The sequence below is a fragment of the Otolemur garnettii genome, unplaced genomic scaffold, assembly GCF_000181295.1.
Source record: "Otolemur garnettii isolate 467f Iridium unplaced genomic scaffold, OtoGar3 scaffold00048, whole genome shotgun sequence".
NCBI classification, from domain to species: domain Eukaryota; kingdom Metazoa; phylum Chordata; class Mammalia; order Primates; family Galagidae; genus Otolemur; species Otolemur garnettii.
Genome location: NW_003852443.1, coordinates 4,320,786 through 4,343,726, shown reverse-complemented (window position 1 = coordinate 4,343,726; position 22,941 = coordinate 4,320,786). Strand labels below are relative to the sequence as shown.

General features: G+C 35.2%; 1 protein-coding gene across 2 annotated transcripts in view; it reads right to left on the bottom strand.

Moving 5' to 3' along the window:
- PDE1A (phosphodiesterase 1A) overlaps positions 1-22,941 on the bottom strand; it is a 346,207-nt gene that overhangs the window by 35,320 nt on the left and 287,946 nt on the right. For both annotated transcript variants that reach the window (XM_003791460.1, XM_003791459.2), the window contains 6 exons: positions 20,715-20,831; positions 19,284-19,424; positions 13,034-13,134; positions 5,990-6,115; positions 4,638-4,739; positions 4,411-4,531 (listed from right to left, as the gene is read on the bottom strand). In XM_003791460.1, the coding sequence (XP_003791508.2) occupies positions 4,411-4,531; positions 4,638-4,739; positions 5,990-6,115; positions 13,034-13,134; positions 19,284-19,424; positions 20,715-20,831 (708 nt within the window). The remainder of the gene's footprint in view (positions 1-4,410; positions 4,532-4,637; positions 4,740-5,989; positions 6,116-13,033; positions 13,135-19,283; positions 19,425-20,714; positions 20,832-22,941) is intronic.

Below are 22,941 nucleotides of genomic sequence, written 5' to 3'. Positions count from 1 at the left end.
AAGTAATGTTAAAGAAAATAGAGGGGTCTGACTGTATGAATTTAAGGTAAAATAACTATTTGGATCTCTTCTTCCCCAAAACTTCCATTTGCAATTATTTGTTTCCCCTTGGATTTACAAGGTGATATTTATTGATTTACAGAGTTAGTAGATAAAATGAACTTGGCAGACAAATCGATAAGAAACTTATTTAGAAGTCAAGACGTCTGAAAATTCCTCATTTTCTGAAATACTAATTCAAACATATACATAAGACACACTTTTCTTCCTGCTCTTGAAATTTCTAAAAATCAGCTCTTTCATTTGAGTACTTTTTTCTGATTTTTTGCATTTATATCTGGTCTCTAATTTTGTTCAAAATCAGTTGAAAAAATTCAATTTCTAGTGAAAAAGACTTCTCTTACTTGGACACTTTTAAAACTTGATGATTTTGTCAGAAATGCATTTTGAATCTTATGCCCAGATCCTTTGAAGTTCAGCTTTAAGTAATTATCAAATAATAAAATATTTTACAATCAGTAATATAGTATACCATGGCTCTTTGATACTTTGCCTTTGAAAAACATAAAGCTTAATTAAAACCCACCAATTCCTCACATTTGCATCATGGCTTATAGTATCCAAAGCCTTCTCACATTCCTTCTATCTTTTCGTTCTTCACAACCATCCTGAGATGGAGGCAGAAGAGATACAGCCAAGAAGATGAAAACTCACATCCACCACGGCAGGAAAGATGGAAATCGAGGGCTTATATTTGGGTTTTGTGAAGCCAAGTCCAATTATTTCTCTACATTATGAGGTTTGTTATGTTTGACCAATGTACGTAAAATATGTTCTTTAACAAGAAACACAATATGTTTACATTTAAACTTTGACAGAGGGTGGTGATGAGTTGTAAATCACAGGACACAGTATTCAGATTCTTAGGGCATTCCAATGAAATGAAAAAACAGATTTGCAAATTACTTCATAAAAATGCTGTTTGCCTTGGAGATGAAAATTTCCAGTTACTCTAGCTAGATATAGATTAATAGCTTGTGTCAATCCATTCAGAGCAATGCATGCAGCAAGGAATTTCAGATTCATTACTGTATACAGCACTCGAAAGGGCCAAAATAGATATGCAGTAGTCTGTTTCTAAAATTGCCACTCTACTTTACTAATATTTTTTATTTTTTTATTTTTTCAAATTATTTTTTATTAAATCAGAACTTTGTACATTGATGTATTTACGGGGTCCAGGATACCACTTCGATATACAATGTGGAATGCATACGTTGAATTAAGTAACACATCCATCACAGTTATATTCATTTCTTAATAGTTTTGAAATGTACCATTGCATCATACACATTAGGTGAGGTTCCCCCAAATACCCTCCCTCCTCTCTTATTCCTCTTCCCCTCCCCTCTTTCTCCTCTTCCCTTCTGCTTTCTGGACTATAGATATGTTTTGCCATTTGTATGCATGTGTAGGTGGTTATATATTGATTTCATAGCAGTATTGAGTACATTGGATGCTTTTTTCTCTCATTCTTGAGATACTTGAGAAGAAGTATCTTTCCATTCTTGACAAGAATATGTTCCAGCTCCATCCAGGTAAACATAAAATATGTGAAGTCTCCACATTTTTTATGGCTGCATTCCATGGTGTACATATACCATAATTTGTTAATCTAGTCATGAGTCGATGGGCATTTGGGCTGTTTCCATGTCTTGCTATTATGAATTGGACTGCAACCAAAATTCTGGTGCAAATGTCTTTGTTGTAAAATAATTTTTGTTTATCTGGGTATATACCTAGTAGAGGAATTGCAGGATTGAATGGTAGGTCTACTTTTAGTTCCTTGAGTGTTCCCTAACTACTTTCCAAAAAGGTCGTATTAACTTGCATTCCCACCAGCAGTGTAGAAGTGTTCCCTTCTCTCCGCATCTACACCACATCTGTAGTTTTGGGATTTTGTGATGTGGGCTAATCTTACTGGAGTTAGATGCTATCTCAAAGGGGTTTTGATTTGCATTTCTCTGATGATTAAGGATGATGAACATTTTTTCATGTGTTGGTAGACAGGTTCGCCTGTCTTCATCAGAGAAATTTCTGTTCAAGTCTCTTGCCCACATAGAAATGGGGTTATTTATTCTTTTCTTATTGATTAGTTTGAGTTCTCTGTAGATTCTAGTTATAAAACCTGCATAACCTGCAAAAATCTTTTCCCATTCTGAAAGTTGTCTATTTGCTTTACTTACTGTGCTGTTGGCTGTGCATAAGCTTTTTAGTTTGATCAGATCCCAGTAATGTATTTTTGGAGTTGCTTCAATTGCCTGAGGTGGGGTCCTCCTCATAAAATTTTCTCCCAGGCCAATTTCTTCAAGTGTTTTCCCTGCACTCTCTTCTAGCATTTTTATTGTTTCATATTTTAAGTGGTTTACAGCATAGAGTTTTGTATGTATTAAATATTTTCTATTTTATGCTGTTTACAAATAATACTCGTTCTTAAATTTTAATTTCAACTTGCTCATTGTTTGCATACAGAAATACAGTTGACCCTACAACTCTGAAATACTCACTAATTAGCTCTAAGATTTTTGTCCATCCCTTAAGGTTTTCTACGTAGATGCTCATGTCTCTGCATATAGAGACAGTTTTATTTATTTTTATCCAATCTGTTATTTGCTCATCATCTTACTACTCTAGATAGAACTTCAAATTCAATGCTAGTAGAAGTAATAAGAATAGATTTCCTGATCTTACCAGGAAAGTGTTTAATATTTCGACATTAAGTAGTACGTTAAATACAGACCCTTTAGCAGCTTGAGTGAGGTCTCCTATCTCCTATTTCTAGTGCTCTGAGAGTTTTTATAATTAATGCCTGTTTAATTTTGTCAAATGCATTTTGTACAGCTATTGAGTTGATAATATGATTTTTCTTTGATGTGGTGAATTACCTTAATTGATTTTCAAATATTAAACTGACTCATCATGATATGTACTCTTCTACATATTTTTACATACTGCTGTATTTAATTTGCTAACATTTTAAAGATTTTCCCATCTAGTTTTGTGACAGATATGAGCATGTAATTTTCTTTACTTGAAAAGTCTTCGACAGGGTGTTGTCAGGAATTATGCTGTCAATTTCTCTTTTCCTTTATGGAATGAAAGAATTTGTATAAAATTGGTATTATTTCTTTCTGAAATGTCTGAGAGAATTCACCATCTCTCAAATGAATTAAGCATTAGAAACCGAAATCAGAATTAAGAATTGAAGCCATCCAAGCCTGAAGTTTTTTCATAGGAAGAGTTAAATTAGGAATTCATTTTTTAAAACATGTATAAATATTCACATTATAAATGTTTCTTGTGTCAATTTTGATAACATAACTTTTAAAAACTTTGAAAATTTCATCTATATTGTCAGGTTTATCAGCATATGTTGTACATAAGATATCTATAATGATAACTTTCACTTATAATTGTTCCCATTTTTTGATGCTGAAAGTAATTTATTTTTTCTGAGGGTCTTTATTAATTTTTACAATTGTTTGTCTTTGCTCCATTTCCACTGATTTCTGTTACATTTATTATCTTCTTCCATCAACTTATTGTGATTCAATTTTCTTAACTCCTGCTAGCTTCTTAAGGTGAAACATAGATAACTGATTTTATACCTTTGTTCTTTTATAATCCAAGTCTATAATACTCTAAAATGTCCTCTACACATTGCTTTAGTTACATCCAACAAATTTTCATGAGCTGTGTTCATGATCTCTCAATTTAAAATATTAAAAAATTTCTTTTTAACCTCACAAAAGACATTTCATCTCTTCATGTTTGTTTTTTCATCTCTAACATAACAAAGTTATTCTTGAAGATCTCTATATACTCTTTAGATTCATCATTTTCTGGTTATTGATCAGTTAAGTATATTAAATTATAATTTTTATTTGGTCATAGTGGGTAGTTAGGATTTGAAAGGTTTTTTTATATTTAGTCTTTTTGTTTTAGCATGGAATGTATTAAGGTATTAAAATATTTTTACAAAACTGTGTTGATTATCAAAAATAAAAATGTTTATTATCAAAATCCAAATGTTGGGATTTGGAAGATGTTACCCAGGAACTTTCTCTGGGAATATGCAATATTATTTAAAAGCAAAACCGTATATTGCATTCACTAACAGTGGCAGATACAAACCAAAGTCATTTAAATATAGCAAGATTTGACTCTCTTTAGAACATGCATTACATGACATAGGGTTATTTAATACATTTATCTGAAAGATTAGTGAGTTCGGCTAAAATCTCCTTGAATGTGTTGTGGCCAGTTGACAATATCACAGCCCTAGATTCTGTACAGAAAAGGTTAATATACACAGTCACTATTTCCAGAAACATTTGCAGAATGAGGCACCTGTAAGAAAAACTCCTCCATCAGGGCCATGGTCCACCGGTAGTGCAGATTCCAGGGTTTGGCCGGGTGGCTGATGTCTGCCGCATGGAGAATCAGGGACATGGCTTTGGCTCGGTCAATCCTGTCAAACCAAGGACACGCTGAAATTATCAGAACAAAGTAACCAATTTACAGTCTTTTCTGAGTCCATGCCGAGACCTTTAACACGACAAAAGAAAATAACTTACCCTTCATGCTGCTGCAAACTGTTTCTTATATTTTTAATTTGCTGGAAGTGACCCGACATGTCTGTAGATAAAACCATTTCAATCACTAGGTTCCGAAGGTCCCTATAGAGTCATCAAAAGGAGAAAAGTTCACTTGGCCCTTTATTGTTCTAAAATGGAACATTTCCTTAAATATCACTAATCACATTTTATTGTTCTTGGTGGGCATGAACACCAAAGATGCTACTTTTTAAATGTACAAGTACTCACAAAAGTTGACAGTAGTTTACTCTTAAATTCTCATGGCTTTAAGAAGTTACCTGCAGAGCGTGAACTGTGAATGATGTTAACATCTACCACAAAAACCAGTACTTTTCCTTGTCATACCCATAACCCCTCCCTAGTCATAATTCCTAAATACTGATTTCTATATGATGGCATCTTTAGCCATTTTAAAGAAAACTAATTCTATTCTAATTATAGCATTTGAATATTTTAGAAGAAAAATGTTGTCTAGTGGAGTTTGAGACTATTCTAAATCCATATGGTCAATAAAACTAAAAGGGTTAACATCTCAGGGAAGAGAAAGGAATGAAAGGGCCATGGATTCTCTGCTCCTTCCCCACTCTTTAAATTTTCTTTTAAAACTTAACTCTACATATCAAACATGATACAGGAAAAAATGAATATAGTGCTAACATTTTGAATTTATATGAGATTACATATTGGTACAAATTGACCAGAGAACCATTCCAGAGACTGTATAATTATATATTTTAAAATATCTGTTGTGTTGTATATAATCTTATCCATGCAATTGACCTGGAAATATTTCAGCTTTGTCTAACAGAGCCTGGTTCTTGAACAACATCTTTTAAGTACTAATCTTTCTCAGAGTTGTCCCATCAACATTAATTGAGTTTGTAGGATGGGGAAGGTACTGAATTTCATCTGTTTTTTAGACTTTCAAATAATATAATTAATTCTTCCTTCCTTCCTTCTCCCTCTTTATCTCTCTTTCATTCGCTTTTTTTTTTTTTTTTGACAGATTCTCACTCTATTAACTTGCTTAGAGTGCCATGGCACCATAGCTCACAGCAACCTCAAACTCTTAGGTTCAAATGATCCTCTTGCCTCAGCCTCCTGAGTAACTGGGAGGAGCCTACCACAATGCCCAGCTAGTTATTCTATTTTTAGTAGAGGTGTGGTCTGTGGTCTCACTTTTGTTCAGGCTGGTCTCAAATTTCTGAGTTCAAGTAATCCACTTGCCTCAGCCTTCCAGAGGGCTGGAATTACAGATGGGAGCCACCATTCCTGGCCAATTAATCCTTTTTCTGAAATTAAGTCTCTTCCAGGTTTCCTAAGAAACTTACCTCCAGTCATCTTTGGATAAATTTATCAAGATATTCATTTCTTCTTCTTGCATAAGTCGATAAGCTGCACTCACATGGTGATTCTCAAGGACAGAGCGATCATTATACAAAATGGCAACATCTGACCTAAGAATTAAAAGCAAAATGCCCCATAGAGGATTTTTTTAGACTTCATAATTGTCTAATAAATAAATACCCAAGTTTCAAATTATCTCATCTGGAAAAACCCCATAATTATACACTTACAACTATGGAGACACAATTTCTTTTTTCACTGTATAATATGTCATGGTTATTGAATATGTGAATAATTGTCATTAATTTCAAGAGTTATTTGTTGATGATTTCATGTTTTCTATATTTATAATCAGATCATTTGCAAACAAAGATCATTTTATTTCTTTCTCTCTCAACCTGTATACCTTTCCCCCCACCCTTTTCTTGTTTGAATGTATCAGCAAGGACGTACATACAGTACGATGTTGAAAATCAGTGGTGGGGTGTCTCCTTTGCCCAACATTTCCTCACCCTCTGCCTCCACCCAGTCCCTGGTAACCACTATTCTACCCTTGCTGATATTCTTTACAAAGCTGAGAAAGTTCCCCTATGTTGCTAGTTTACTGAGAGTTGTAATCATGAACATGTGTTGGATATTTTTCAAATACTTTTTCTATAGCTATTGATAAGACCATGCAATTTATCTTCTTAGCCTTCTGTGATAGATTGCATTAGCTGAGTGTTGAATGATAAGCCAGGCTTGCCTACATAAATCCCACTTTGGTGTGGTGCTTAACTGTCTTTTAATTAACATTATCATAATTTAAAAGTGGTTATGCCTTTTCCTTCAATTTGTTATCCAGATATGTGTACCAGTTACATATTCTAGATACACCAGGGAGAAAAAAAAAAAACATTATCTAACATCTTTATTCAATCAGAGAATGAATTCCACTAATTCCAGAGACTTGATAGCCACCCCTATTCTTTTAAGCTTAAAATTGCTTTCGGTAGGATATGATGAAAATCATTTAGTCTACATGGGTTTCTAGCTTTGGCTCCCTTACCATCTTATGATTAAATTTGAATATTATAGATTCTTTTGCTTTAAATTAAAATGGTGAAAATTAAAAAAATAAAATGGAGAAAATTATTTTTAAAGAAAAATTAAAATATATGTTTCACCACCAATTTGAAATGGATATTTTATTTTGAAAAGAACGAATTCATCTGAAGAATGTTTTATTTCTTGTCTGTATTTTCATATAATTTGATCATCAAATAAACTACTTCAAGTTGTCTTAATTAATTTAATACTGTAGCATAAATTCTGAAGTCCTGTAAACATTCTCAGATTTGTAAAATGTAGACTGCTCTCCATCCTTTAGGTTGCCAGACCATTGTGCAAGTGTGTAATGGATGCAGAACGACTATGCTCAATGTCTTAAAATGGTGAACACATTTATATAAGTTGGCAAGTTCAACATAGGCAGCAAAAGCAGCAAAAACAAGTCAAATAAAAACCTGTAACCCAGGCTTCTCTCAATTTCCTTCCTCCTGACAGATACAGATGTAGTCAGGTGTGAAACTGCCTCACTCCAGACTTACTATTCCAGAGCATGAACCCCTAGTTCCAATCTAGCCCTGGACCTGCCACCAAATGTTTACTGAAGCACAGACAATGACAAAATGAACTAAAGTTGCCGCACAGACAGTAAAAATGGGTAGCTATGTGAGTAGATAGATACGTTAATTTGCCTCACTATAATAATTACTTTACTATCTATTTGCACCCTATAATACCATAATGTATGCTATAAATGTACACAATAAAAATTATTTTTTTAAATAAGAAAGAACTAAAGAAATCAGCATCTGCTGCAAGCAACCTATTCAAGATATGTACCTGATAGTCTGCTACAGAAACCAAGCTTTTTTTTTTTATTATTAAATCATAGCTGTGTAGATTGATGTAATAATGGGGTACAATGTGCTGATTTTATATACCATTTGAAGTATTTTCATCAAACTGGTCAACATAGCCTTCACAGCATTTTCTTAGTTATTATGTTAAGACATTTATATTCTACACCTAGTAAATTTCACACGTACCCTTGTAAGATGCACTGTAGGAGAAATCAAGTTTTGTTATTAATCCAACATAAGAGAAATGACTTATCAGTCACTAGAATACTTACTTTCTCTTTTGTTTCTAGTGCTATAATAAAGAGGAAATATCATATGTATTTAGCTAATAGCACATATCTCAAAATAGGCTTTTAAAACTTAGTTAAGATCTAAAAATCACTTAATAATCATCGCTCTATCTAGTTTTTCTACTTCTTAACTCTGTGAATAGAGCTATTAAAATTCCTACTTCTGAATTCTGTGTATAGAGCTATGATGGAATCCTTGTGGAAGAGATAATTAAATGGATTTTTTTTTTTTTTTTGAGCAAAACACCATGTGCATTTCCAGAAGTTTTCTGAAATCACAGGAAAAACTGTGATTGTTCCAATAATCAATTTGTATCATATGGTCCGAAGTCTGGTCATAGCCATTTTGTCAGGGTTCTTACATGATATGGCACCATGTATCACCATCTCTTCCTTTCAGAAACAAGCAAAATGTGTTTCTGAGCCAGATTTAATTGTGTTAAAGTGTGCATGGCTTTGTCTCATAAATCTAACAAGGATGCTGAGAATCCAGCATGGTCTTAATGTTTGAGTGGTCTTTGCTAAGAACAGAACAGACTCCAAGCAACATTCAGTATCCATGGTAACAGGTAGCTTGACATTTTCTTTTCACAAAGAGGAAATTATTTCCATTTATTTACACTTTCAGGGATTTAATGCATTATAATATCTGCATTAAACTCAAATCTAGCCTTGTGCTATGCTCTAAATTACATTTTAGTTGTTTTGCATTACACAGTAAATGGGTTTCCATGTTTAACAAGCCCTCTAAATCCAAGTAACAATGAATAATAGGAAATGAAATAGAATTATTGATATCAATGATATATAACCTTATTTTTTCATGGATAAAATTTTCAAGTTCATTATGACCCTGTTAGACAATTTTTCCTTTTTATACTGAGTTTGTTTGTTTTTGAGATAGAGTCTTGCTCTGTTCCCTGGGGTAAAGTATACCGAGTTTTTATTTATTTATTTTTATTTTTTGAAACAGAGTCTCACTTTGTCACCCTTGGTAGAGTGCCAAGGTGTCATAGCTCATAGCAACCTCAGACTCCTGGGCTCAAGAGATCCTCTTGCCTCAGCCTCCCAAGTAGCTGGGTCTATAGGTGGTTGCCACAATGCCCAGCTATTTTTAGAGATGGGGTCTCACTCTTGCTTAGGTTGGTCTCAAACTCCTGAGCTCAGGCGATTCACCTGCGATCTTCTTCATCCTTTTCATTCTCCTTTTCCCTTCTTCTCCTTTCCAACAACCCAAAGCATAAAATTTACAACTCCTTATCCAGTTGTAGATGAATAGGAAACGGAGAAAGCTAGTAATGATGTTTTTACACTGTCGGGGGGAAAAGCCCAGTCCATGACCTTCACTTTTCAAAGGAGAAAGGGCAAAAAGTACTCACTGATAACAAATCACTTGCTCCCTTCTTGAACTCCTAACACCGTTGTCCTATACAGAGCCCAGCTCCGTAATGAGCTATCTTTAATTAAAATCCTCCTTACTTTGGGTTCAGTGGATATTAAGAGCCTTTGATAAACAAAAATAATCTGTATAGTTTTCTTTTCATGTTTAATAGAAATAAATGAAAAACAACTCCCTAGACTCTGCAAGTAGCGTAGGTTAATAACTTTTCTACTGTACAACCACACTCGTAGGTTTTCCTTTTCCTTCCAAGCCATGTCATCTGAAGGACTCTGGGGTTTCCTCCACTCCAGGGATTGACGGAATGCCTCACTAACATGAATTTCAACTCTTCCTCTCTCTCCATCAAGAGACTCTAATGTGTAAGCCCTCTCCATTTTAGGCTATAAAAAATGAATGCTTCTGTCTCTGATTCGTGGAAGCAGAGTCAGATGAGGTATAAGTAAATGGATTGAGAGTTATTGTCCCTCTTAGTTTCTTAATCCTGCCACTGCCACCAACAGATTGTGCATATCAGAGCTCACTTCACCTCTTCACACCTGTGTTTTCTCTTCTAACACTGTGAAGCTTAGACCTATAATCTTTCATCTATAATGTGGATCTCACTCACCTAAAGGGTTGTTAAGCTCTAATGTGTCTAATATTTTATTAAATGTTTTCTATACTCCCCACATCACAGCAACTCCTTATACATGGAAAATCAGTTGTTAAAAATACTTCTTAAAAAAAAATGAACTGACAACAAAAATCCCTGCACATATATGCTTATGGAGGCATTAATCATAAGTGCCAAAATTTGGAAACAATTCAGATTTCCTTCAATAGGTCAACAGATAAACTGTGGTATGTCCATACAATGGAGTTCATCAATAAAAAGAAATTAACTAGAAATCATGAAAAGTATTAGGGATCTTAAATATCTATTACTAGTGAAAGAAACCTGTCTGAAAAGCTAGGTATTGATTTAAACTATAGGACATTTTAGAAAAGGCAAGACTAAAGAAACATTAAAAAGACTAGTGCTTGTCAGGGGTAAAAAGTGAGAAAGGATGGGATACATAGGTAAAGCATGCAGGTATTTAGTGCAATGAAAACTGCTGTGTATGATACTACAATGGTGGATACATGGCATGACACATTTGTCCAAGCCCATAGAACCTATAACACAAAAAGTGAACTCTGAGGTAAACTATGGACCTTAGTCAATAGTGACAAATCAAAATCAGTTAACCAATTGTGCAAATGTTCTGCATCACTGTAAGAAGTTAATAACAGAGGAGACTTCAAGGTAGCAGGGAGGGAGAATATGAGAACTCTGTGTATTTCTGTTCCATTTTTCTACAAAGGTAAAGCAACTATAAGAAAAAAAGTCTATTTTTTTTAAAAGTACAAAAACAAGTGAGCAAATAAAAAACAACCAGGTTTAGTGTCCCCTCAACAACAATAGGGGTGTTTATAATGGTTCTAGAGCAGTGGTTCTCAACCTGTGGGTCGTGACCCCTTTGTAACAATGAAAATACATCCTACATATCAGGTATTTACATTACGATTCATAACAGTAGCAAAATTACAGTTATAAAGTCGCAACGAAAATAATGTTATGGTTGGGGGTCACCACAACATGAGGAACTGTATTAAAGGGTCGCAGCATTAGGAGGCACGAGGAAGGTTAAGAACCACTGTTCTAGAGAGACATGTGTCTGTTAACTTACATCTCCTTATTCAGCATCCTGACTAGAGAAAGTCTTGGAGAAATGTCAGTATCCCACGTATATAAAGTGAATTCAATCCTGGTGGATCCTAGACCAAATTCTGCCTCTAAGGAACTGACTTCTCTATCCGTGTAAAATAGGGTGACCAGACATCCCAATTTTGGTGGGACAGTCCCGCTTTTCAACAATTTGTCCCGCATCCTGCAGTGTTTTTAAAAAGTCCTGATTTTTGGAAAGAATGCACAAACGGGCTGGAGAACAAGAAGGGAATATATGGTTTTCGGCCACCATATGGCTATTTCGCCAGAATATGAGTTTTATATTATTTTTGTTAATTTTATGTTAAAATGTAATAAATAATTGCTGAGAAGTGATTATCGAGAACTGCTTATCAAAGTTTGCATTGCTGTCAGGCCCTGCCTGCTCAGTCCCCTGCCCTGTGCCCCGCTCCGCCCCCGCCCCCCTGCCCCCCCCAGGTTGTCCCGCCTTACAGATGTTAAAATCTGATCACCCTAGTCTAAAAAGAGAATAGGGGGCCTTCCTGTAATGGAGTGAACTGTGTCTCCCCTTAAGTTCATACCTTAAAGCCCTAACCACAAATGTGACTGTATTTGGAGATGGAGCTTTTAAAGATGTAATTAATGTTAAATGAGGCCATAAGGGCAGGTCGGATTCTAATATGACTAGTGTCCTTGGAAGAAGAGGAAGAGACACCAAGGGTGCCTGCAGACTAGGGAAAAAGCCAGTGAGGACACAGCAAGAGGTGTGTCTGTAAGTCAAGGAGAAAGGTCTGAGAAGAATCGGAACCTGCTAACACTTTGATCTCAGACTCTCAGCCTCCATAATTGTAAAAAAAATAAATCCGTGTTGTTTAAGTCACCCATTCTGGGGCATGTTGTTACTGCAGCGCTAGCAGATAAAGACACTTCCACCCTTTTATCTTGATTCAAATAACTGCCTCTATAACTATGACTAAATAACCCCATTTTTCAACTATTTTAAATTTAATACTTCATATTAGTGTAAAAATGAGATTTCTTTAAATTTTTAAATTTTTTTAGAAGTGCAATTTTATAGCTTTCAAATACACAATGACATAAAACTAATACTTTAAATAGTATGTTGCAAGATTTGTCTCAATGAATAGATAGCTGACAACATACAAGATTCTTAAAAAATAATTGATAGATGTAAGCATTTACAGCTTGAGCAATTTTGTGAAAAGTCCATTAAACCTATTCTTTTTTTTTATTTAACTGTTATTGAATCATAACTGTATACATTATGATGATTTGATATACAAAGTGGAATGCTTAAATCAAACTAATTAACATAACCATCACCTCCCATACTTATTTTTTGTGATAAGACATTTATAATATACTCTTAGTTGCTTTGAAATGTACCCTTGCATTGTGTACATTAGGTGAGATCCTGCCAAAGGCCCTCCCTCCACTCGCCCTCCCCCTCTCCTCTCCTCTCTTTCTTTCCAGACTATCTTTGTGTTTTATCATTCACATGAATGTGTAAGTGTTTAGATATTGGTTTCATAGTAGTATTGAGTACATTCTATCCGTTTTTATTACTCTTCTTGAGATACCACTAAACCTACTCTTATGAAAATTTTTACTTTTTAAAAAAATCCTCTTAAAATAGGCAGTATGCAGCAAAATAAATTTCAGACTTTAACTTATTCAAGTTAACACTTTTTCTAACTTACCTTGTCTGAATATGAAAGTTGTTTGTGGTCCCTGTATGCTCGTAGTCATGAATGGCAGCAGCAAAGACCATTGCTAAAATTTCCAGTTCGGTGAGCCAGTGCTGTAAATTACAGAAAGAATCCATGACACGTAGAAAGCAGAAGCCGGGCTTTCTTTCTATGCAAAGGATTTTTAGTGCATTAAGTATTTGTGATGAGATAAAATTATTTATTTCTTTAAAATATTTTTCTTCCTCTCTTGCTTCCATTAATTGTGCATAACATACACTTCGTGAGGTCAATAATTGCTTTGTGGCTTGTAAGTTCAAACCTTAAAATATAACCCTTGTGACTTGAAGAAAGGCGCCATTGTCAAGGTTTTAAAAGATAAAACCTGCTTTTATTTTGAATTCTCAGCCCTGCTGATTTCGGTCCTTACGAAATCAGTTACAGTTCACTAATTTGTAATATATAGGTCATATAATATGTAATATATATTACATATATATTAAAATGCCTTTCAAACTCAAGTTTGTAGAAGACACTGCTATGAGAACATGTTCCATCTAAAAGTTGAAAATCTTTACTTTTGCCCATTAGAGAAACTGAACTTCATTTTTATATTTACATGTTTAGAAGAGCCTCTGAGAAGTCACCATATTTTTTGTCCATAATGCATATGTGACTATGTAGTTAAACTTAAAAGTGATAAAGGAAAGAATAAATGCTGTCACATAAAATATAGGACCATCCGTTTCATTTACATTGATCTTTCTGTCACTAACTGAATGATTTAACCGAATTTCTCTATTATTATGCATTCATTTAGAAATAATTAAATAGTTTCTTCATCCTTCATATTTTGCAAAACACTTTTACTACACTGGCCAAATGTTAACTGATGTGACTATTTAAAAGTAAATAAAATCAAGTAAAATTAAATTCACTTTCCCAGTTATACCAGCTTCATTTCACTACTCACTAGTCACTTGTAACAAATGGTTACCATAGAGAATGGCACAGACACCAAGTTTTTCCATCATCACAGAAAGTTCTACCAGACAGCACTGCCAGTAAATGGTATTTGATGATTGGAATGGAGAATCCAAAATAATGTGAAGTTCACTCTTAGTGCTCTATAACTTAAGACAATTAAAGACCTTGCACACAAAACAACAGAAAAAGATCATACGAACGGTATATATACTTGATAAAATTTTGTTAAATAAAGATGTAATCTGAGGCCAGCTAGAGAGGCCGTTTGAAAAAGGATGGACAAGGACTGATAGTTAAGTGCCAAGTTAGAGGCAGAGGGATTTCAAATAGAAAGAGAAATGTGGAATGATTGTATTAAAATGCATTGAAGTAGAAATGCCAACAGTACAATTGTGTTGGAGAGTCAAGGGAAGTGATATTTAAAAGAGGGTGGAGAGCATGGGGAGAGTTGATGGACTACCTTGATTAAAGCTGGTGAATTTGAATTCTGTATAAAAGGCTGGAGAAACCCACTGTCGGTCCATGAATCAAAAATGAAGGAGATGAAAACTATTGAATCTTATAGTTGCCAGAGGCATGGTCTTATTAATCTTTGCTCCCTTTATAGAACCTGTCATGATATTTAGCTGGTAACAGGGACTTAATATTTTTTCATTGAATTGTATTTTGTAATTGAATTTTGCATGAGGAAAAGGTAGTAGGTGTAGTGAAGAAGACTGTGGAATCAGATAACCCTGGTTTTAAATTTCTTGATCCTCAGGAAAATAAATTAGTTACCCTATCAGTTATAGTTCTCATGAAAATGGGATTAGTGATCACCCCTCCGAGGGATTTTGAAAAAGTTCTAACATATACGTTGTGCCTAACACGAGTCTTGAAATATAGTAAGATACAAAGTAAATGTTTTTTCACTTAATTTACTTTACATATATCACTTAATATACTTTACGTATATCATCATTTAAGACTTAAAATCTAGAAAATAATAGCTAATGTATCTTTAACAATTGCAATTCAGGTATAATTGCCTCAGAGTTGGATGACTAAAGCAGAAATGATTTTCAGAACCAAAGGGAGTCAATATAACTAGCTGTTCTGTGTTTATAGATGCATTTAATTGTGTGTCATTAAAAGGAAGAAAGTGACCTTATTAATAGCCTGCATTATAGGCTGAACTGGGACTGAGCCACCGATGTTCCCAATGAAACTATGAAATTAAACACCATGAAATGAATAGCAATTGAAGTTAAACCACTTTCTGTACCCCAAGAAACCCATTGTTTTAATAAATAAAATTCTTTCTTAAAAAATTACCTATTTTCTGAAAGTTTTATTTCAATTAGGTATAAAAGAAATTAGTTTTATTAGGTATAAAAGAAATGTATACATAATTTCTTATTGGTTTTATTTATGTAGGTATAGATTTAACTGGGATTTTTAAAGCCATGCTCAATATCCATTATGATAACATAAAATAGAAAGCTGCAATAGTAAAGCAAAATAAGTTAGGAAATCAGAGATAAAATTTAATTAGAGGTTAGCTCATAAACATTTAAAACTATTATCTTGCTAGCTGTCAAATTGATCATAAATGTATTTCCTGTTTTTTCTAATTTATCTCTACTTCCCATAAATAGTACTTTCTTTATGAATCCTTCTTATTTCTTGTTACAGTATGACCTTAATGATTAAGTTTGCATTCCAAAATAGTTTAGGAAAAGAGAAACACTGAATTTTCACACTTAATTTAAAAATACACCCATTTTGTATTAGTGAAAGTAGAATGTTAAGCTGATTGTTAGCTCCTTAGCCGCTGATTCATTTTGTGCTGGTCTCAAATGACAATTGTAACTCAGAAAATGGATGCTTAAGTTCATAGATTTTGTAAATGATTCATGAGGACATGCCAAGACCATGAACCTAAATCACATCACTCTTCCCAACTAGAGTAGAGGTCAACACCAAACCAAAGCTCTTCTGATTCTCAGTGGGCAGAAATGAAGGGTTAAAATGACTGTCGTGAGCAACGGAGACATTGCATTTCACACAGGTGTTACGGCAACTGCAGGTTGTATTTTATGTGAAGAAATGCTTAGGCTAAACTTACTGTAAAACGAGCAGTCAGCAGATCACTGCATATCATAAGGAGCCATTGACAGCCACTAACAGCATGTGTAATAACAACAGGAAAAGAAAAAAAAAGGAGGGAACGGACATGAATAGCACTTTTCAGTTACCCTTTGCTACATAAATATTCGTATCCTTATGTTGCAGATAACAAAGCTGAGTCCTAAAGAACTGGACTAATATGCCAAAGGTCATGTAGCTGTCTAGTAGCGGAGTAAGAAATCAAACCCAAATTGGTCAGATTTCAAAGTTTGTGTTTCTTCTGTGGATCACAATAGCATGATTACTCAAGGGAGACAATGTGCTGAACACATTCTTCTAAGATGTGTAAAGCAGAATTTTCAGCCAATTCACCTAAATACATGAGTAGGTAGAAGCTAATAGAGCTTGAAGACTTATATCATTTCCACATCTGAATTACTCAGGGTGTGTGTGTGTGTGTGTGTACGTGTGCACCTGCGTGCACACACCTGTGTGATGAAGTACATGTGTGTACAGTACTGTCTGTATGAGGTGGGGAGAATTTCAAGTCAGAAAAATTATATTTTTGGCTTCTAGTGTATCTAACAGTACATAATTATTAACACCAGTGTTAGCTGAAAGTTACAGGATTGGAATTGTTTTTTCCTCTGTCCCTTTGAATAGGCTGAAGTAGTCTTGTTAGGTTACTAGTATAGGAAACTTGTATGTTGTAATACATTTCTTATTTTAAGGTATGTGTTAAGAAATACTGTGTATAAAAAAAAGAAAAAGAAATACTATGTATTAGGCTGTACAAATATGATTTTATGGTTTCTTCATTGCCATTCTAAAGATGATTGATATCATTGACAACATTTTTGTGGCAAAGACCCCACGGTACAGAGCAAGTGAATGAGGAAGTGGTGGGCTAGCCTAACTGCTTTCTACTCGCCCAGAGTTGCCTGGGAAGCCATTTACCGCATGGAACAGAATCTCTACATAGTTTAGGGAATAGAGAAATAGTTCCCCCGTTTCTATATACTGATCAGAGAAAAACTGAGTTATTCCAGAGTATGGAAGACTATTTCTGGATGCAGTCAGTGAGCTACAAGTTCCAAAAGAAATAGATTTCACGCCATCTCTCTGTCTTCCACTCCAACCGTTAGGGAGAACACAGCGCCAGGAGTCTCCAAGTACAAGTGTTCTCTGGCCAAGGCCCTTAGGTGATTTCGTATTCAAAGAGACTTGTGGAGGCGGCCTGGCAGCCCTCTGTGAGGCATTTGCTCTTTAGCAAATGGACCGAGTTACTGCACATCACTGTCACCGTGGCACAGGCTACAAGTTAATCAAATGACAAAGGCAGGGAGAGGGAGACAAGTCAAGTGGTAGAGTAGCAGCCACTCTCTTCTTCAGGGTCTATTTCTAGACTTCAGGGCATCCCTTATGACATGAACAAACAGTGGGACAATGATTTCATTGCAATCCCTTTCAGGCAATGGTCCTTAAACCATCTCGCAAGTGACAGGATGCATTAATCGCCTGACAACGTTGGGTTGCAACTGAAGTGCTCCAAAAATGTCACCCTGATAAGGCCATCCTGACACAGCAGGGCATCAACCAAACACCACCTGAGGTGACCCAGCCTTTTCCATGTCAAATATGAGGGAGAACAAAGGGCTGGAGATGTAGCTAAATAAATATTTCTACGATGCCTTCTTTTGTTTGTTTCAAAGAACCAAGGCGTTCTTCTGCATGAAAGTTAATATTCAGCAACCACAACTTGCTCATGTAAAGAAAGTTTGTTAAAATAACTCTTCCAACCCTGTCAATATTAGCCTCATTTTGCCAAAACAGTCTATACACTTGTAAACTTATTTTGCCTTTCCTTTTACCATCTATTGTAAAAATTTTTATGATTCTTTTTAGCTTTAAATATATTTTTCTGACAATGTTAAAGGTCTATCACCAGAAAATGTTTGTAATGATTAAAGAGCTGTTGACAGAGTTTTGCTAAAGGATGAATAAAATCAGAAACAGCTTTCTAAGCCCAAACTGGTAAAGTAGAGGGAAGTTATATTTTGGTGAGTCATGGCCTCCTCATAAAGTGACTATATGATCTTTACTAATAATAACTTTAACTTTCTAGGAGGCATGCCGGGCTGGGCCTGATTTCCGAGTCTTTCAGAAAAGCTATGATGGTTGTTCGGTCCTGCAGTAAGTCTTCCTTATAAGTCTGAGAGTAGTGTCACAGTGTGGATTTGAATTTCTCTATTTATGTACTAATATGACATCCCCTGTCTCCTCAATGTCACCTTCAGGCTGAAGGTTCCAAAGCTGAAATAGTAGACTTTTATTTGGCTCCATTTATACTTGTGACAAGTTAAAAAAGAAAACAAAGTACTTAAGCAGAAACATATTTTAAAACTATGCAATTCTGGTTACCTCCCAGCCTAAAATGGTTTATAGTTTCCTCACTGCCCTTCATTCTGAAAGCGAGTCCTGGGGGAGGCGGTCACATGGCCCACACCTCTTTGGATCCACCTCAGTTTGGCACCTTCAGAAGGAAGGGCCGCTCCTCACTTCTTACCTGGAGAGTCATCCTGATTTCCTGTCTCTAAGACGGTACAGAAATTCCAAGCTGTCTCAGAGTTTCTGTCATCTACTCGCTATAATCCCAGGATTTGCATTGCTGAATCCCACTCATTCACCCACCTGCTGAATTCATTCATATTCAAAGAAGAGAAAGAAAAATTTGACACGAATAATTTCCCCAAAGCCCTTTAGGATTTGATTATGATCACCAATGCAAGGTCAGTTTAGGAGAACATAGTAAATGAGGGCCAACGACCCTAAGTTTTCTATTGACAACTTTTTCTCTCGGTTCCCTTTGTAATTTGGCTGATTCCTATGAGAAAAGAATTTATGAACAAAAGATGTTCTATAGGCCAAATTTCAGAAAAGAAATGTTTTTATTTGCCTCTGGGTATCTTTTTCCACTGAATTAAAATATGTTTTGGAAATGTATATTATAAATAACTCATTTACCATCCAAAACCCAAAATATTATACTTTATAATACTTATTACTTGTAATAATTTAACGGGCATTAAAGAGACAATGGGAACTTTAGGGCAATGGATATTGATGTTTCCAAACCGACAGACTTCAGCTACAAAGCCTCTCTTACCATGATACCTGTATGAAGCATAATGTAATGCACAGTTTGACTGACGTCAGCTGCATGAATCAAATTGTGGTATGGATTTTTGTGCTTGCTGTAACCGACTTCTAAAGCTTCTGCAAAGGCAATTAGGCAAGAAACAGGAATCTGTGGAAAGTAATAATTATGAGTATATTTTGATCAAAAGTGTGGTACTAACTATGAGCACAGTATTTGGCATGGGACATATTAGTGACTCAGCAGTTTCTTTAAATCAAATGTGGATTGTTCTGAAAAACCCCTTCCTTAACATATTACCTTTCAATCCCAACTATTTAACTAAGATAGATGATATAACAGTCTCATCCATCCTATAATCTTTAAATTTTTATCCTCCAGAGTCAAGTAAGAAGGCGAGTTCTTAAAAGGGTAAAAACTTCCAATATAATTCATGAAGTCTAGTTTTTCTATCTGTAAAGCAAGGGGGTTAAAATAGATGACCTCCCGTAGTTTCCAGCTCTAAAAATATCATGGTTCTCTCTGAGATGATAAAAGTTACAAGCTGCAGACTACTAAGAAATCTAGATCAAATCTTTTGCTTGGCTGGATGAAGTTAGTTAGAAGCTCATTCATTTCAATGTAAGAAAAACCACCAATAAAAGTTTATTCTGTGTTTTAGAAACACCGACAAAGCTTTGAATCTCTGCTTGAATATTCTGTGAACAAATCAGGGGTTGTTGGTATCTTGTTGGCCTCATGACTAATATATAGATACGCCAGTGAGTTCTGCAGAATAATTCTATCCTGTGATGGACTTGTTCCCCTACTGTGTTTCCTCAAAAATAAGACCTACCCCCAAAATAAGCCCTAGCAGGATTTCCATGCATTTGTTAAATATAAGCCCTACCCCGATAATAAGACCTAGTGATGGGTGTAGCTATGCAGCATATCTGCATAGCCACGCCATGCATTTTGGAGCAGAGAGGTAAGGAAAACTGGAATACCTTTTATCTGCCCCAGCTCCTTTCTCTTAGCCATTCACACTTGTGCGGGTGCGTGTGTGCGAGTGTGGTAACTGTGGTCTCAGGCATCCTATTGCACATGTGTGAATGGCTAGGGGAAAGAGTTCATGCATCACTAGCGCCAGCCCCACCAACAAGGTTGGCTCCCCCTGTCAGGTTCCAGAAGATGACTTAACTGTATTTGAATAAACGTAGATTGTTGTATTATACTTAAGACATCCCCTGAAAATAAGCCCTAGTGTATCTTCTTGAGAAAAAAATAAATATAAGACAGTGTCTTATTTTCGGGGAAACACAGTAGTTCTGTGACTAGAAGCATTCTAAAATGAATTGATTAATGACTCAATCAATTGAAAATTCACTCAAATGAAAATGCTACATTTTCATTCAAATAACCAATTCTAAGAGCATTTCCCTTTTGTCTTCTCTTTCTCACCTTGAAACGGTTGATAAGATCATATCTGGTAAACAGTTCATAAATTATAAACTTCAGACTATGCTCTCCACTTGCTTCATTGAGGGCAAATACATCAAAAGACCATTTATCAATATCCTGTAGAAAAAAGAATAAATAATTTAGGTGGCAATATCCTTAGTTCTGTTGCTTTCTGTGAAAAATATTTAATAGCTCAAGCAGTGGACAGTTAGCAGGTCATGTTTTGATTTAGCCAAAACAGAGTCTGACATCACAGGGCCACTTAGTATCCATGAGTCCACAACCACAAAAACAAGGACATAATGCTTAATATAGCACCAGTATCTTCCCCTTAATCCCCAGGTTATTAAACTGATGTGATAAACTTGATACCACTAAAACATTTCCCTTCTCTTTTATCTCTCCCTAACTTCCTGTCATAAATTACTTTCCCAGCCTGGGCTCTCTTTTCAGGTAGAATTGCTGGTGATAGGGGCGATGGCAGTTGAGGGATGGAAGGAAGATAGTCCCAATTTCTCTTCCTCACTCACTCACACAGGAGTTTGTAGTTGGCTTAAAGATTTGGTATCTACGTTCTCTTTTAAGATGCAAACATCAGAGAGAGGTAGAATGTAAATTACCTTTTCTATATTAAAAGACATTTTATTATACACTACTTTTCATTTGTTCCTCACTCTAACCTTGGCTGACTCATTTAGACTTTCTTCCAGGGACAGGTGGCAAGAGAGAGGAAATGGGCCTTCGGATTAAGGAAGAGGACAGTGATTTTGGTATTTCATACAATTCCCTAAGAAGCAGGCCTGTAGGGAAACAGAAAGGTATCCCTAACAGGGAGAGGGCGCAGTGAGCAGGGCTAGTAATTCACTCCAGCTACCTCATGATTTTGCTTAAAAATACCTAAAGAAGCACAGTAGTCAGTTCAGTCTACTGTTCACACACACACAGCAGGTTTACTATTGAACAGTAAGTGGGCAATCCTAAAGCTATGCATTGATTTTGAATGTGAGTAAGCTCTTTTTAAGATTTTAATCAGCTAGTACATTTTTATGGAAGCCAACTCTATGTGGGATAACATGCTAAAACTGAACTGAAAATCTGATAAAAAAGTTTTCAGTCTCTTTTAAAAAAAAGACTTCCCTTGAAAAATAATAGTAACAGCTTCCAATGCTATTTTTAATCTCTTGGAAACAAACACCAATAAGGTTTTTTTTTTTTTTTTGGTTTGTATGTATGCCGTTATTAAATTCCTTGCATTTGGCCCTAATTTGATCCCCAAACACTTGCTTTATCTCTTTGCAAATTATACATCTTTAAAAGTTCTGCTAGAAGACATTTTACCACCAGGAAATCTCAAAGGAGGCCAACCTATCTTTTATCAAATTCCAAAGCTAACACAGAAGAGTTAGTTCAGAATCTTAGCAGGCTGCTATTTATATTTATAGTTCCAACTAGGAACTAGGGGGTTCTCACTGAGAAAAAGGTTAATTCTCCATTTCTTGGGAATTTTGATAAACAATGACGATTTACATTTGTAAACTACTGCAGCTGCTTGGATTTTATGTCATCAGAGGGAGAACAAACAATACAAGGAGGTTTCTCAGAGAAGGAGAATTATTGAACTAAAGATCTTTCACTTGGTGGTATTTCTTCCCCCAACATGTTAGCTCAGATGTTTTTACCATGCTACATTTTAGAAAAACTTTTGAATTCTTTCATACTACAGTATTTTGCCACTTGGTTGTTTTTAAGCAAAATCTCTCAAGAACCGAGGAAAACTTAGGACCCTTTGAATGTGCCATGCTGGCTAGAGCTATTGTGTTCTTTATTGCGAGTTGAGTATTCCTTATTTGAAGTAAGTGTTTTGGATTTTAGATTTTTTTTTTTCAGATTTTGGAATGTTTATATTATGTACTTACTGGTTGAACCTTCCTAATCCCAAAATCTGAAATTCACTATTCTCCAAAGAGCATTATCTTAGAGCGTCAGGTCAGTAGTTCTCTAAAAGTTCTGGATTTTGGATCACTCTAGATTTTGGATTTTCAGATTAGGGATATTCAACACATATGCTTCAGGAACATAAATATAAAGAAGCACCCCCCTCCCATGAAAATGAACTACTTTTTCTTTTTTTTTTTTTTTTTTTTTGAGACAGAATCTTACTATGTTGCCCTGGGTAGCGTGCTGTGGCGTCACACTCACAGCAACCTCCAACTCCTGAACTTAAGCA